The sequence below is a fragment of the Pezoporus occidentalis genome, unplaced genomic scaffold (assembly GCF_034315485.1).
Source record: "Pezoporus occidentalis ecotype Australia unplaced genomic scaffold, CSIRO_AGI_Poc_V1 ctg62, whole genome shotgun sequence".
NCBI classification, from domain to species: Eukaryota; Metazoa; Chordata; class Aves; order Psittaciformes; family Psittacidae; genus Pezoporus; species Pezoporus occidentalis.
Genome location: NW_026915966.1, coordinates 2,581,354 through 2,599,379, shown reverse-complemented (window position 1 = coordinate 2,599,379; position 18,026 = coordinate 2,581,354). Strand labels below are relative to the sequence as shown.

At 45.8% G+C, this 18,026-nt stretch overlaps 1 protein-coding gene across 10 annotated transcripts in view; it reads right to left on the bottom strand.

Moving 5' to 3' along the window:
* The window catches only part of TNRC6C (trinucleotide repeat containing adaptor 6C), a 322,096-nt gene that overhangs the window by 270,286 nt on the left and 33,784 nt on the right, over positions 1-18,026 (bottom strand). For all 10 annotated transcript variants that reach the window (XM_062639898.1, XM_062639893.1, XM_062639902.1 and 7 more), the window contains exon 3: positions 16,254-16,319. In XM_062639898.1, the coding sequence (XP_062495882.1) occupies positions 16,254-16,316 (63 nt within the window). In that variant the 5' untranslated portion in view covers positions 16,317-16,319. The remainder of the gene's footprint in view (positions 1-16,253; positions 16,320-18,026) is intronic.

Sequence of the window (18,026 nt, the reverse complement as noted above, 5' to 3'; positions counted from 1 at the left end):
GCTCACGCAAACACGGTCTTGCCATCTAACATCTGCTCCTGACGCACGTTACCCGTCTTAGATCAGCAAAAGATCATCTTCCCTCTGCTTCCCTTTCAGTTGAATCATGTTTATGCAGCAAGAACCAGATCTGATCTTCAAGAGCAAGGTTTTAATTAAGTGCCGAGCCAGAGAGAAAACCCTCATTTTAGGGAATGTTTCACAGCACTCTCCAATTTCCTTACATTCTCCCACCCCTCTGCCCACATTTCCACACTGCATTAGCCTCCAGCCCTTCAGGACTCTGCCTGCTTGTACAGACTTGACAAGATCCCAAACTTCCCAAGCATCCCTCAAGCTATTGGTATGTGTCATCGGTGCCTGAAACACTAATTTCCTGAGCTTGGTGCTCTTTAACTCAACAAGCAAGGAATTACAAGGTGTTAAGCAACAGAAGTTGTACTTAGGCCTATCTTTCTTTGTTAGCCAATTAGATCATGTTCACAATGTGCAGAAGACACCGAGGTTAGAGGGTCCCTGCCAGCACTGCTGGGGCACAGCTCAACTTGATCCTTGTTAGCTGGTGAGGAGAGACACATCCAAAGGGACCGGGTGCTGCTGAGAAACCCATCGAGTCGTCTCCATGGCTGAATGGAGTGTTTGCACAGAGTGTCCCCACCAAAAACCACCCCAAAACACACAAAAAACCTCTCCTCAAAATGAATAACCCTCAGCAAAACCCCAGGTCTTTCCTGGATTATACTGCAGGTTATCCATGGCTATGGACACTAGTGAGTTCAGAGCAACAGCTTTGCATGAGTAAACTCCAGGTCCACAGCAGGAGGCTTAGTTCACAAGGGCTTCCCTGCAGCATGTGCAGTGCCCAGCTCAAATAAGTGTCCCCAAAACAGCTGTGTTGGGGTGCACACCACCACCCTGTAACAACAAACCCAGGGGCACACACGATGCACATGAGACTTATTCAATGGACTGATGCTAATGACAAATCACGGAGCTGCACTGGAACAGTGGGAAGAAGCCCCACATCACTGATCACGGTAACTTTCAACCCTGAGCTATCCTACAGCGTGAGAGCTCAGCAATACCCCTAAAATTACCAGTCAGGGAGGATGCACAAAGGGACTTGAGCAGGAGGGAGGGGACGGATTGCAGGGAGAAGACAGACTCCCCAAACCAGCACGTGGGGGCTGAGGGCTGGAGGAAAAAATAGAATTTAGAGAGAAGAGATGCAGCCAAGTGTGGGAAAGAGGAGGGAAGAGAGTAGGGGGGCTGGGGGTGAAGAGAAGAAAGATCTCAAGAGCATCCACTTAAGCTTTGAATTGCCTGGCTTTGTCTCTGCTTCACACAATGGAAATGTACAGTAGCAACAGACAGATGCTGAGAGCTGGTTTGCTTCTCATCTGCAATTCCAAATACCCTGTCAGGAACAAATATTTGAAAAGACATCTATCCAACCATTAACGGATCTAGTGGGCAATTTTTTTCCCTTTTTTTTTTTTTAAGAAAAATAATTCTGCATTCATCACAAAGGTGATCATGAGAGAGATGCCAGCAGAACCACATAAGGCTAAGCAAAGTTTCAGGTCTTTCTCTTTGGGGCTGAAGTCAGCTTGCTGTGGAGCTGAGAAGGTGCAGCTGGTTAAGTATTTGCAGCACAGGCAAAGGGGGGGAATAGACAGCTGTATTTTTAACTGATCATGTGCTTGCTTCTGTTTCATAAGATTTATTCCCTCATTAATCACTGCCCTCCCTTCATTCATGTTAAATATAAAAATGATTAGGAAAGATCCTCATCATGGTTAAAAAAATAATTAGCTGCTACATCATGTTGCACACATTCAGACAGAAAGGAGTGATTAAATTAGGAATATTAAAACCCCATTAATCTGTGCTCAACTTAAGCTCTGCTTGTTCATCTCACAGTGGCACTTATTATTTCTGACACTGAAAGATATTTGAATTACTAGCTGAAACAAGGTCACTATCAGAAAGATGTCAGGTCAGCAATTAGTCAAAGGTGGGAGAAGCTACCAGAACTGAGCTGTGCTCAACATGCCACAGACGTGTCAAGAAGTCTTCCTTTCCCAGAGTCACTCAGATGAGCAGGTCAGCACCAGAACCCTGATGGCACGCAGGTGCGCATCAGCCCTGCTATTGCCTGTACCAGGGCTGCCAAACCCTCCATGCAGCATCTTAACTCCTAAGGCTGTCCCAGATACCTGTGCCCCTTTCCTTTGGGAGAAAGGTAGGGGCAAGGTGCACACTTTGAAACCCACATCTAGAGCTGTGCATCTTCCATGGGCTGGCTGGGGCCCAAAGCAGGCAAACGCTGACCTCCACCATGGTGGCAGCTGTTGGGGCAGCCTGGCAGCACGAGGTCTGGCAGGGCACAGGCTGTCATGGGAAGGACACAGTCAATGCAAGGAGAACAGAGCTTTACATCTAAGCCAATAGCATTGATTTCAATGTAATTAACTAGCTTGCTCCCCACTTGCACTAATGCCTGTGGGCAGAAGCACTTATTGTTCACATAACAAAGCATTCCGAGATGTTTTCTCCCTTTCAAGAAACTAATAACCTCACTCCTATTTTGCCTCATGAAGCAAAAGCAGCAAACCCAGCGTAAGATGGTGACAGAAGCAACAGAAAGACCCAGAAAAATTATTTCCTCCTGGGGAATGTGTGCAAGCACACAAGCACTTGATGGCACAAGAGAAGATAGCCACGGGTCCGTGTGTTTCAGTTAAAGAGTGGTTTGGTGGCAGGCGACTGCACAAGGCTGGCATTCGCTGCACTGTTTGCCTGTCTTTGTTGCTGAGTCAAGAGCATCACATGAGTAAGATCCCACATGGGCAGTTGGCACTGGCCCCAAGGTGAAAGTCTCCAGTGCTTCCAGTTGCTCAAAAAGCAAGGAACTGCATTTGCTCAGTGCCTGGGACAGCGCAATCCGCATTTCCCACAGAACTGTGATAGCAGTAACCTCAAGTTTAACTTCACATTCAAGAATGAAAGAGCAATGCTTTATCTTTAGTGGAACCACTTACTCAAGGGTTTTGAGAGCCCCACCAATGCTGTGTGGGAACCTTCAGACTACAACAGGAGGTCTTTGCCGTTGCTGCAGGCTCTGTTTGCCATTTCCACCACGCCGAGCATAACCTTTGAGAGCTGTTGCTGCTGGGAGCCATGTGTTACCTGCCACCACAGGCAGATAAGGGAAGATGCAAGCACAGGAGGACAAAAAGAGAGCTGACAAGTCAGTCACGTCTTGCAGATGAGTTCCTAGGCTGCTTTTCCAGGCACAGGTGGACTCAGGTGCTTGATACCTTAGATATATTTGCCCTCATTAAGAGAGTCAAAAAGAGAAAGCACACAAACAGAAATTCTCACCCGCAGATCTCCCACAGTCTTTCCTAAGCACACCGTTCCAGTATACAAACTGCTTACTCCATCCAGTGCTGACAAAACCACCTCTGAGTCTCTTTAACAAGGAAGCAGCCAATAAACCAGCTAACAAGCCTGCGCTTTAATTGACAACACAGAAAGGAGGGAAGGATGCTGCAGCTTCTTGCAACTGCAGGAAGGACTTTAGGGAAGCAGAATATAATTAATCAAGTTGGGATTTCACTAAGATCCCCTGGTCTTATGGAAAATGCCATAAGACATTTAATGGCCACAGCTGAGGAGAAGCTCGGGTTTACATCTCATTTGAAAGTGAGTGTGAAGATTAGAAAGTGATCCAACACCACCCCCAAGCCCCACACAAGCTCATAGACTCATGGAAGGGACCATAAAGATCACACAGTACTGCTTGCCTTTGGAGGATCCCACAGCACTCTCTCCACGAGCTGTGGGACCTCTTTTTGAATGGGACAAAGAAAACCACACCTTGTAACCACCCCAGTTACTACACAGGGGAAAACCTAACTGAATATGAATCTCTCCATCATGTCACTGCTACTTCCATTCAGAAAAAAAGCAGCTGGGCTGGGCAGATAAAAAGGAAAAGTCAAAACAATGAAAATGTCTTCGCTAAAATATTTATTTACCATCGGTACGTCAGGATTTGGTTTGTTTAAGCAACAGCCACAACACTCCAGCAAGACATCCTGACTTTCCCCACGATGGGTGGGATTTTCAGCTAGACACAATAGCAGCTTATTGTTACCCCTGAAGGCAAGCAGAGGTTTGCCATTGAGTTCCCCAAGAAAAGAACTGAGCCAGCAAAGTGCTTTCAAAATCCTCCCTACTAATAACAGTGTAGACACCACAAGCGGCAGGGTGTTTAACAGGCAAGATCTGCTCTATCTTTTACTTAATGTGAAATTACTTTGAGGCTCACCTGCATGAAAAAGAAATCACATGTGGCTATTACAGACCCACGGCAATCCTTAATCATCGACATCAGGGAGCTTTATTTAAGAAGTAAGGAAAACCAGGAGCAAAACCTGGCGACTCCCACTAAAATGCAGTGGCTGGTGGCCCAGCTGAAGCAGAGATCTGCTTGGTGACTGAACACACTGGGTCCCTGCCCTCCATCCAGCGCAGGCCAGGTTGGATGGGGCTTGGAGCAAGCTGCTCTAGTGGAAGGTGTCCCTGCCCATGGCAGGGGTTGGAACTGGATGAGCTTTAAGGTCCCTTCCAATACAAACCAGTCTGGGATTCTACATTTAAAAGCACATTTTCATCCTAAATGCTGTTTGGAGGTGAGGGAGCAGGACAGAGTGAATCCGTGTGGCTTTAGATGTGCAGTCATCTGGGCTCCCTTTATCTGGTAATTTGGGTATTATGTTGTGTGCACATCATTGCTCCTGTTGCATGATTAGTTAAATGAGAAATCAACCAAACAAAAAAAAAACCCCACAGATATAACTGGCAAGACTAAGAACATCTTCAAATAATGGGAATTATTTTGACCACCAAGAAGCAAGGAAGCACTCCCCTGTCCCAAGTATTGTGGAATTAAGACACTCATAAATCCTTGCCCAGCAAGCCCTGGAGAAATAAGAGAGGCTTTAAATATAATCTAGCCTACCACTTCATATAGCAAAAGGAGCAGCAGAACGGAGGGTAAGCAGGGATCAGCAGAGGAAAGGACAAACATAATTGCTGGAGTCAAACAGAGAAAATTGCAGGTAAATACCAGCAAGATGCGATTCCAAAGGCTTCCCAAAAGCCCACGATGGCTCCGCAGTTAACACCCAGCTCTGCCACATGCGGAGAAGGAAGGGGGCTGTGGGCATGTAGGTCAAGCAGAGCTGTAAAAGGCACCACCAAATGCACTATAGCTTGTTCATCAGAGCCGTGCCACTGAGACTCCACTGCTGGATAAGCTTTTATACGGCTTTGACACTTAAAAATGGTGTTAGGAAATGCAGAGCTTGCCAGCTCTTTAGGACTTCAGCCAGCACAATGAATGGCATCTGTAGTACCTCTTCCAACTTGCTGGCACAACATTTTGCCACACGTTCACACGTGCGTCCCATGGCAGAGACACACAGGCAGAGATGTGGAGGAGAAGAGGCTCAAAGTGATGGATCTGGCAGGGAGGAAGTTGGGCAGAGCTGGACTCATAAACAGAAATATAATTAAAAAGATAATAAATCCACCAACAGCTGCAGCAGTAGAACTGATCCTTTTGCTTCCCAGTCCAGCTCTGTACCAACACTTGTGTTTCCCATTGCCCCTGGACAGCATTTGCTGTCTCAGCAGCTCAGAGAGGGTATTTCAGGGCAGGGAAGGGCAATCCAAGAGCAGGCCCATTGCAAGAACTTCATGTTGCCAGGGAAACAGCTTACTTGGTAATGGAAGCATCATTCTGGAGTTATTTTTTCTCCTCATTGGTTTTGCATCCCCATAGCATCAGCCGACTTAATCAAGCCCCAGACAGCAGAACACCAGCCACAGGATACAAAGCAACATGCAGTAAACCAGCAGAGCCCCTCATAGAGCAAGCAAGAAGGTAAGGGTGAGCATCAGTGCCAGAAGCACCAGGCAGAGGAGCAAGTTTTCCTCTTTAATACATGCAGAAATGCCCAACATTGCTTTAATGAATCCTCATTTAGCAATAAATAAAACCAGTCTGTCTCTTTAATGACCAAAACACCAACTCCCAAATCCAGCTGCCTATAACCGAATAAGTACTATGCCCTCTTCTCTTGCCAATTCATCACCCAGTTCAGGACCATTCCCAGCGCTTCCCCCTTCCTGTTGCCCCATGCTAACAAAGACATTGGCATGTTCACATTGCTCTGAACACCCTTCTCATGATTTACCATAATGCTATTAGCTGCTATGGTTGCAAAGACCACATTTAAATTGGAGGGTGAGATTTGCAGCACCAGAGTAAGGAAGCCAACAGCACCCACCACCTTGGGCAGGATTTAATCAGACACCCAGGGTGCTGTGCAGTGCAGAGAGGAGCCCTCTCACATCAGCAACTCAGAGCAGCTGCAGCCTGGGGTAACATACGTGAGAGACCAGCAGCATTTATGTTCCATTCATTGAAGAGAGCACAAAACCCAAGGAACATGGCACTAAGCTTTGATAAAGGGCATCCCAGCACAAGAAATCCTCTGCTGGGTGTTACCTGGGGTGGGAACTACACATTGCTACATAAGCATGTGAAGACAAGCAGCATCTTCGTCTTGGTGAGTGGGGCTTGCTTATCCTACTCTGCTGTTGGGACTTAAACTTGAGCATTTCTGCCTGCTCCTACTCTGATCCCTGTAAAGTTTCCCATCCACTGGGCTGTAAGGAGCTCCTCACAGGGATGATATCCCACAGAACAGAAACCAGCCATCCCTTGGTGATCCGGGTGCTCCAACCTCCTTAGGCATGTGTGTGATCAGGCTGTGACCCTCAGAAAAAAAGTAAATCCAAGGAGACAAGAGAAGAGGCAAAATTCACTGCTGCTTTCCAACATCTTCCTTGGTGGAGAACATTTCCCGACTCACATGATGCACACCAAAAGAAAAGCTAAACCCACAGGAGATCCCTTCAAAAGCAAGCTACAGACATCATCTGTGCTGTCAGCCCCCATTCCCAGCACGGGGACTGACCGGGGAGACCACTGCAATCAGATACTTTAAGTTTCAATGATTCTGAAGTTGTCAGTCTTGAAACTGGAGTTATTTCCATGGGGGCCAAGATTTGGGGGGATTTCCAGAGCTCTTCAGATGAGACTTCTCTAAACAGAGATGGAAAGTTGTACAGGCTCATTCTGTCTTGTCTCCTACACAGGCACGTAAACGAGCAATGACTATAGCGGTACTTACCAGAGAATGGTTTGGGTTGGAAGGGACCTTAAAGCTCATCCAGTTCCAACCCCTGCTACAGACCTACAGACAGGGACACCTTCCACTAGAGCAACTTGCTCAAGTTACAGGCTGCCCCGGGGAGCCCCCATCTCCCCCTCTGAGCCCACTTGCAGCACCCTGCAGAGAGGGAGGTGGATGCGACCTGACACAGCAGAAAGGTTGCTGCTCCCCAGAGGTTCACAGAGCCAGATGTCCACAAGCAGTGGTACAGGACTGCATTATCCACCAGCTCCCAGCTGCTTCCAGGTCCCTGAATGGCTCTGGTTTCCTTGGAGGGAGGAGATGGAGACAGGCAGGCATGGAGGAGAAAGTTTTGAGCTTTCTTGCTACCATTAAGTTATGTAAAACAGTTTTTCATGGCCAATTTAAATGTGGCTGGCCCCCTGGGGAAGTGGCTCAAGCCACACCAGAGGGGTTATTACAGCCATTCCTCCAGTGTTGGGGTAGCTCAGGAGCTTGCCATTACCGAAGTAACAGAGCTTCGGTGTTCCCATCCCTGCAGGCACACCACAGTAGCTCGCTGCAGGGCTCCCTGGCAAGGAGCTGCTTTGCAGAGGCGACCACATCCTGATGGTGCAGAGCCCTGGTACCAGCAGCATCACACAACAGGAAGAGAACAGGCATACACATCCCCAGCACCACAGGACGGGGCAAGGAGAGGATGGAGATGCAGAGATGTAAAGTTTCTCTGAGGAAAAGCCACTGTTTGGGTCCTTTCAACCCCAGCACAAGGCCAGTAGCACCAACAGGCTCAGGCCATTCCTTTATGCAAAATTTGCACTGTTGACAAGGCTCAAGTCGTCCACCTGGGCTCCCACAAACATCGCAGAAAAGCCCAAACAGAGCAAATCTGCCCTGCCACGACAGCAAAGTAATTTCTCCTCCCTGATGTGTTTTATTACCCAACAGAAGGAAACCCATACTTTTGGAAATTGAATTACATGTTCTTGAATATCAAGAGGAAAAAGCTATCCCCTTCGCTGAGCTGCATTAATAACATCCCTGCTTTACAGCTTGCAGGGAAGGAACAAGCTAAATCTTCTCATGGTGACTTTCAGATCTTGAGTTGAGATCCAGAGCACTGAGCCGCTTCTCACAGTGACAGCGAGCTGCTTGATCAGGCTACGCCATACAGGAGGCCCCAAGGCACTTCAAAAACATCGTTAGAGGTGAGACAGAAACTGGAGAACACCTTTTGTACCAGGGGCATCAGGACACTTATATCCAAGGGCTCTGGCCATGGGCTCAGCTTCTAAAGAAACAAGTAAGCAAACAGGAAAGAAGACCCCAGACTTATCTTCCCAATGCAACCCAGAGGTTTTACCAAGGGAATAAGGTCTTTGTCTTCACTTGTTGTTGCAAGAACTTTTACCAGACAAATGGGGAGTGTCAAAAGGTCGTTTCTTGCAACAAGGACCAAAACCGCTTCCAAACACATTTATAGTTGAATGAAGTATCCTAATCCAAATCGTCTTGCAGAATCTCAGCTCGGTTTCAAAGATCTCATACCTCTGCTGCCTGGCAGAGGAGGCAGCGCACTATGGTTTATCACAGAAATTGGGCCTTCAGAGTTCTCCATCTTCCCCCCCTCCAAGGCCGGTATTTCTTAAATCATGACTTTTATTAAACCCCAGCATGGTGCAGATCACAGCCATAATTCTTCCCCCCCCACCTTCCCACCACAAATCCATTCAAAGTGAGTGACATTTGCAAAAGTGTATTTTCACAGCCCTCAGTAATCCCTTCAGAATATTAAGACTGCATTACTTTGTCTTTGGTTACATTAACTTCAATTTTCCTTATGAGTAAGTATTTGGCTAAAAATTAATATAGTGAAGTTGAAAAGAATCTTATGATAGGAAAAAGACTAATTTCATCTCTGGCTGCTCAGATACCAGAGTACACTGGGGTTAATGTAATTAACTTACAATTTTAGCCTAGGTTGTGTACATACACTGAATCTCCCTGCTGGAAACAAGATTAGATTTTATTACACTATATATCCTGGTTATCTTCACCATGCCTCCAATATTACTTCCCTCAATGACTTCAAGGCTCTCTGCTGCAATGAAAATGCAGAACCATCTGGTATTGAGCCCATGCAGTTTATTTAAGGATTTAATTAAATGCTCTAAATGGAGAGCTTCTTTGAATTAACATTTTAAATGTGACTTATTGCAGGTTTAATATTGTCTTAATGCCAACCTGGGAAACTCCATAGCCAAGTTGTTGACGTTTAAATTGAATTCATTTGGGTGGCTCCAGGGGGACTCATTAATTAATCTAAACAACTAATGGGGATTGGTTCTGACTTTTGATGAAGATTATTTACAGAGACAATTTGCAGTGAATAAAGAGTCACAGTAGGCAAATGTTTAATTGAATTTAAAAAAAAAAAAGGGCATCTCATTGTGTTCAATATCAAGGATGCATCTTGCGAGTGGGCTTTGAAATACCAAGAAAGGGACAATTGCTTGAAGCTTCCTAGCTGCACACTAGTAACAAAGAGAATGGGTAATTACATTTGCCTCTGTAATTTGCAACTCAAGAGGACAACAGGTCTGGTGGGTTTACAGAACACACAGAAATACTCCAACAGGAAATAGTCTGTATTATGCAGACCAAGTTGCCCCACTCACTTTGTACTCATATACCAGAAAATGGCATTTCCCAAACCAATCATCAGCTGGAAAAAAAAAACAGAGGCACCTCCTCTCACGTTTGCAAAAACCTGAAACAACTGCAGTGAGCTCAGCAGAGCTGCTTTAATTTACAACAGCTTAACCTGTGGCATCCAATCTTCTTTTATTCTTTGATTATATCAACTTTGGAATCAGTTATTTGCACCTCCGAGCACACCACAAGCCCTGGAAGCACTAACATCTACTTTTGTGGTTAGTTTTCAGTAAAGCCACAGTAGCAAAACAATACCTGCTTCTCTATGTATCTGCACTCATTACAGCAAATTACCCCTTAGCATTTTTCCACTGTTATTATCATTATCCCATCTCATCTTGAAGTTTCCAGTTACACCAGAGTTTGCCACCAAAGCAAGTGCTCTAAACACTGCACACTTGTACACCCAAGGAAACACAGCTCCTGCCCTGCAACCCCATCTCCTGAGGGCACGAGCACCTCTAAATACCTGTGAATTCAAGCATGAACTCTCAAAAAGCAGTTGTGTGTTTAACACAAAGCATCAGTTACTGGAGAGCACACCAAGGAGCGAGACAGGGGTAGATTAAGGGGTAAAGATGCCAGCAGCAGGTTGGGACTCTCCTGCCTGTTGCACCCTCTCCTATGTGACTTCTGCTTTCGCTTGTTATGGATTGCCCTTAGCCTAAAAGCCAAACTGATTTTAGATTTAAAAGCACAGCACTGCAGGACAGCAGAGGTGAAGGACAGTGGAAAAAAAAAATGGGGATACTGAGAAGAAAAAATAATATCAAATGCCACAGGTGCTGCACTTCTATAGCACAGCCATTAACCCTGCAGAGAAGTTAGATGGAGAAATCATCCAGCACCTTAAACACTACGTAATTGAGAAGCACATCAACCACCAAATATGCAGCCAGAGCAGCACATCCTGGCTTCTCTTCACAGCAGTGTGGTTGCCTCTCCCTCAAAGAGGCAGTGGTTACCAGGGAGACTCACATCCCTTGGTCTGTTTTAATCCACACATGACCTCAGTATGGTCAGGTCTCTCAGGGAGACTCACTCACACAGGACAGGCCATATCTCACAGTGGTCACCTAAAAGCCTTTAGCAGGCAGTGACCATCAAATGCTTCTGATTTTATCACCCACAAACATCCAGTGTTTTGAGCTCCACTGTGCTGTGTCCAGCTCTAACAACCCAACTCCACATTGGTAAGTGTACCCCCTTTCTCCACATTGGGATATGACAGGAGTCCTGCTGCAAGCTAGCATTGCCCAGCTGGTTAAACCACCTCTGAGGACCATTATAGGGGGTGCAAATAAGTCAAAACCTCCACGAACATGCTTCACTTCATGGCAAAGGCAAGGCCATTGCCATCCCCACATAAGCCCAACCAGAGCCCAAGGCTGAGCCCACATTCTCCTCTGATCTCTCTATGTCAGATTTGCGTTTTATTTCCAGTAATATCATAACCTGCCTTGTCTGAATTGAAGAGGCTCCAAACTTCTTTTCTTTCCAAGGCTGGACACATCCTGCATGCTAATTTAGGAGGCAATTGAGGGGGTGGGTACATTAAGAAAATGCACATAGCCATTAAGCCAGAGAGACTAAAGCATTTTGCCTCGATCAGCACTGCTGGATACTGTCTAGAGCATCGCCAGCTGCTCTCAGATACCTATAGTGGAGCTCTTTAATGCAAACACCTCCAGTAACAGCTTTTGTGGATCTGACAGACAGAGTGGTTAAAAATTAGGCATTCAGTGGGTATCCAGTGGAGAGACATTGTACAGCACATCTGAAGAGGGGAGTCACACTCGGAACGGAGAGTGAATTGTCTGAAGGGGAAGGGCTGCTCAGGCAGGCGGGATGGATCCTGATTCCAGCCACGCTGGAAGTATGTCTCATATCATCCCTCCCCATCTTCCCAGGGATTCCTAGCTCCCATCAATGCAGAGCCACAGACAGAAGACCGTCACATCCCAACAGAAACAGCCAAGACATTCACTGCAGAAGGGAGGATGGAGAGAATACGGTATTTTCCCCATTAACTCAAAATTTTCTACAAATCCTTTTCTGCCCACACCCCCCTTCTCCCCCCACCCCCCCAAGTGCCAACTCCCTCAGGGCTCTGTCAAGGTGATGCAGCTGTTTAATGTATTTTATTTTCCCCAGGATTGCTTGCTCTTGGTGTGAAAAGTGTCAGTTATTTTGGGAAACCTGAAATCAAGTGGGCAAGCGAAGGAATTATTCATGAGGAGGAAGGTTACCTCCTTCACCCTGATGGGAGGCCGAGAGCTCAGCCAGCAGCTCAGGCTCAAAATGAAGAGGCAAAAGTCTCTGCCCCCTTGAACCTGGATAAGGCATTAGGAGCTGAAATTATAGGGAGAGGCACAGCTGGTCCATCACTGGAGCAGCGAGGGGAACTATGGTAACGCTTGAGGTTCCTTCCAGCCCTGTGCATCTGAGCCTTAGTAAAAATCAAGCACACTTTGCAATACCCATTAGATTTGAACATTCAGAAGGGCATAAAGCAGGTGCCTACTTGGTCTGCAGGGCTGTGCCCTGCATTAAATGCCTGCCCTCCCTCCCAGAGCAGGCATTCACCCTTGAGAACTGAGTTTTCCCTCATGCTAAAGAAACAGAGAAGGGTGGCTTAGAGCAATTCTTGTCTTTTGAAGCTTTTCTTAGATATAATGCTATTTTCTCTACTTGGAGCAAGCAACTTGGTCCGCACCTTCCTGTGAAAACAGCACACATTACAGATAACCATCTCAATAAAAGATGCTAAGTTTGATACACATGGGAGAGATGCAAGAGACAGTTGCCAGCACCTGTAATGAATGCTTGGAGCAATACAGAAGTATTTCAGCCACTCCAGCTAATGAGTTGGCTTTATTTGGAGCTCGGCTCAGATGCCTCTATACAAACACCTGTAGTATGGGGAATAAACAAGAGGAATTAGAGATGTGTGCATGTCTACGGGGATATGATATTACTGTGTCGTGGTTTAAACCCCAGACAAGACCCAAACCTGACTCTGCTTAACTCCTGAAATCCGTCATGGGCAAAACGCACTCTGTATGCGTGCTAGCATGGTGATTCCCATCACGATCAGCCAACAAGTCTCAACAGCATTAAAAGACCATTCAAAAACCTCAAAACTCTCAAATGTAAATGGTCTGGGGGGATGACTGGGAGGGTAAAAGGATGTCTCCTTCCCAGGTTGAGCACCTGAGAAGGAGAAAGAAGATGTGTAATTGCTAAGCACTTCTGTTACATACCTCCCAAAGTATAAAGGTGGTGACCACACTGGGAACATAAGCCAGATCAGTTTCATGATCAATGATTCTATTGTATTACAAGTCATTACCATAAAGTACAAAGAGACAGAAACCTTAGCCCAAGCCCCACACTTGAAAAACACTAATACAGCAAATGCCAGATGGAAGTAAGATGCGATATACTGAAACTGTGAGATCAAGAGGATCAACCTTGAGAGCCAATAAATCAGCACTGTGACGAGTGACTATTAATCCAGTCAGATCTATCGTTATCTCAACCCCTTCGGGCCCCACATTGGGTGCCAAAAGAACTGTCATGGTTTAAACCCAATCAGGCAACTCGTTCACTCACTTCCCCCCCCTACTCCCGGAGGGATGGAGAGGAGAGTCAAAAATAATGCAACTCCCACAGGTTGAGATAAGAACAGTTTAGTAACTAAGGTATAACACAAATCACTACTGCTGCCACCAATAACAATAATGATAAAGGAAATAACAAGGGAAGAGAATACATCACCTCACCACCAGCCAACCGATAACTCGCCCCCCCCAGCCCGACCAAGCACTGACCCATACCTCCTCCAACCCTGCAGTCTCCCAGCCCTTCTGGCTAACTCCCAGTTACATCCCGGGCATGACGTGCTGTGGTATGGAATACCTCTTTGGTCAGTTTGGGCCAGGTTTCCTGTCTTTGCTTCCTCCCAGCCTCCCCTCCTCCCTGGCAGAGCATGAGGCTCACAAAGTCCTTGGCCAAACCAAAACATCAGTGTTATCAGCTCTGTTCCCAAGCTGAAAGTCAAAAAACTGCACTGCACCAGCTACCAAGAAGGAGAAAAATGACTGCTACTGCTGAACCCAGGACATACTGACATCACAGAAACATGGTGGGATGGCTCCTATCACTGAAACATTGGAATGGATGGTTGTGGGTTCTTTAGGAAACACAGACCAGGCAGATGAGCAGGGGAAGTAGCCATTTGTGCCAGTGACAGGCTGGAGTATATGGAACCATGGCAGGGAGTTTGGAACTAGATGATCTTAAGGTCTTTTGCAACCCTAGCTATTCTATGATTAAACAACTCCTCTTTCCAAGGCCTTTAAGAAAATAGCCCTTTAGCATCAGAGACTCACATCAGCTCTTTCCATGTGTAAAAGCTGCACTAATAACCATTAAACTGTCATTTCTGGCTTGCAACACTGACAAACCAGAGGGTTTGGCTCAATCTATGATAGCAAGGTCAATGAATGGCAGACAAGTCATCTACCCAGTGGAGCCTGCTGGCTGATGAGGGGTCACTGGAGTGAATGAAACGTTATCTGAGCAAAAATGCTCTGGGTTTTTGTGATGTTTTTGTTTTCCCTGACACGGTGGAGCAGTGCATCAGTAATTATTCCTGATGTTCTCTGTGTTTCCTTTTGAAACACCTTGTTGCTGTAAGGAGTACCAGATGCTCTGGATAAGCTGCTATTGCCTGGGCACAGCTTTCAGACATTTGGTGTTTTTTACTTCATCTGTCATCAAACCAAAACATCTTACCCAGCTCCTATGGTTTCCTGTAGGCTTTGGTACTCACAAAAGTCTGCTAAGGGGTAACCACACTGTTCCTGCCCAGGGCAGGAACCAAGCAGCTAGAGGGAGACCTGACAGATTTGGGTTATTTGGGTTACTGCAAAATAGATATCTAAGTAATACACTTACATATTTCATATATATAAATATATCAAGGATGTATACACACACACTGATACACACAAACTTCTCAAGAAGTTAAATCTCTCCCCCCCCCCCAGCAATGCTATGAAAAGCCCATAGTACACAAAAGCCTGTTTTACCTGAAGGCTGGTGAAACACAAATGCATGTGTAGAAACAAACTTGGACAGGACAGCTAAAGGGCCTCCTAGGGAAGCAGAGCTGCTTAAAACCAGCAAGCTAAAACTGGAAGTGAGGTGATCAAAACTGACACATGAAGATGCATTTTTTCTTACTCTCATTTACACTCCTCTGTTATAAATAATGCTGCTCTGAGAAAAAAAAAAACAACAACCCAACAGTTGCTATGTTGAAATCTTGGATGGCAAAGCCGTCACCTTTGTCACTGTTTGGATTAAAACGCATCTTTCCACATCCCACATGCAAGCTAGATATAAACAGTAAAGCCAGAACATTCAAACAAATATTTGCAAAGGGGTTTTGTTTGTTTTTAGATACTTGTCCTACTCAGAGAGTATCCACAGACCACAGAGTGTCCTAAACAACCACTTCTTTGCTCCAAAAAAGCAGCAAGGAACATGTGAATTACCAAAGGAGATCTGGGGAGGTGCAGAAGAACTTCAGATGTTCAGGCAAGATTTACAGTCTCAGATACAACCATCAAACCAAGATGCCTTCATCTATTTTCTGAAGGGGGCTATAGGGATGCTGGGGAGGGACTCTTCATTAGGGACTGTAGTGACAGGACAAGGGGTAACGGGTTAAAACTTAAACAGGGGAAGTTTAGACTGGATATAAGGAAGAAGTTCTTTACTGTGAGGGTGGTGAGGCACTGGAATGGGTTGCCCAGGGAGGTTGTGAATGCTCCATCCTTGGCAGTGTTCAAGGTCAGGTTGGACAGAACCTTGGGTGCCCTGGTTTAGTGCGAGGTGTCCCTGCCCATGGCAGGTGGTTGGAACTGGATGATCTTAAGGTCCTTTCCAACCCAAACTGTTCTGTGATTCTATGATTTTCATACCTTGCACAAAACAGCTACGCAAAGAGCCTGCATCAGAGCATGACCCTGAACCCAAGTTTTATTTAAAACTGAGCCTGGGTTTCACATCTGCACCAAACCCATCATCCCAGTCTGCCTACCTCTGTCACAGCTAATCTCAGCATAGATACAGACTCCTTTTTGCCAACCAGGGGCCACATCTTTGTTTTGTAAAGCAGAAGACATCAATGCCATCAGTGTTAAGTAGCATGATTTAGTTTTGAATGAATCAGAGAAAAAAAAGACTGACCTTCTGTCCATCACCAAGATCCCGACTGTCTTTGGTATTAAATTCACAGGCAGAAGCTTCCATGTCCTGGGGGAAAAAAAACAAAATGAATTTGTGTTATTCTCTGCTTTCATACCCATGTTTGTTCCAAAAGTATTTACACTACACAGTGCACAGAAAGACAGCTTCAACTTAGTGCTCAGCATTTCTCATTGCTCAAGTGCAGGAAGGTCCAGAAATGAAGAAATGGAAGTTTCCAGTTTCTCAGCACTGATATGGCAATACAGCAAAAGGCAGTGAGCCCATTCTGCAGGGACAGAGTGGTTGGGAACACACAGGAAAAGCCTTAAAAAGAGAAGACTGTAAAATGGGAAGTAATGGGAAAAAGGTAACAGCTCCTGTAACAAGTGGGACAGTTCCCCTAAAAACTTTCCAAATCTGACATTTCATCAAAACCTGAGCAAGCCTTTAACAGGTAAGGATGCTCTGCACTTCTGCAGCTCCTCCTTCACCCTAGCCATTGCCCCTCTTGGTGCTGATATCTATTTTATAGAGATGCAAACACAGACAGAAAGAGGTCATCCAGCTCCAACCCCTGCCATGGGCAGGGACACCTTCCACTAGAGCAGCTTGCCCCAAGCCCCTGTGTCCAACCTGGCCTTGAACACTGCCAGGGATGGGGCAGCCACAGCTTCTCTGGGCACCCTGTGCCAGCACCTCAGCACCCTCACAGGGAAGAGCTTCTGCCTAAGAGCTCATCTCAGTCTAAAGATGCATGAAGCTTTGAGGCAAAACCAAAGGTGACAGCAGGAAAGCTCTAGAAAATGCATGGGGAATTGAGTCTGATACAGAGAAAGTATTTCTGTGAGTTGTTCTCCTGGTGAAAAGCCAGTGCAGGGCTAAAACACACAGATTTACACTGTTACCTAGAGCATGAAATAACGTCCCTGTTGAGGGCTGCAGGCTCATAAAGCATAATGGAGATTCAGGAATGGGATTTCCAAGGGTACCCAAATGCTGAACTCCGAAATTATTGAGGCACTTTGGAAAAATCCCACTTCACAGAAGTAAACCCATAAGATACCAGGATCTGCATCACTCCTTGGGGACACTGTGCTTACAGAATAAACACCCTAACAAAACATCAGCTGGTAAATCAGTGTTCAATTGCTGATGCCTGAGGATAACGTCAGGAGGGTGGCCAGGCTCTCTCCAATTCATTCTTTGTTTTGCCTTTGAAAATACCAACAAGCTACTCTGGAACCAGCTTAGCTGAAATTTGTGTAATGCTTATGTTTGTTGGACACAATTACTTGGGCAGAGGAAGGAAAGCTACTAAAGAACAAAAGGCAGACTTTCAAGAAACCCAAATCTGTCAAAAAATCTTGTTTCTACAGTGTGCAGTCATTTTCCTTCACCGTGCATGTGGATGGGTGTCTATGTTTGTGCAGAGGATTTCCCCTTGATCTCCTGGTAAATGAAGTTTAATACAATGGGATATATATATATATCTATATTCAGAATATCTAACAGTGAGAGAATTACTACATGCCAAGTGAGACACCTGGAATACCAGATTAACACACACAAACAACTAAAACTCTGAACTAGATGCCAGGGTGGAAGAGATGGGTCTGGTTCAGCTCTGCCTTGGTGGAAAGCTGGAAGACCAGCCCATAAAGCCATTTCATGTGCACAAGAACTGGTAAAATCAGGTCTGTGCTTGCATTGTTTAGTAACTAAATGATCACCCACTCCCTTTTTAGCCTTCTGAACTGAACTACCCAGGGCAGC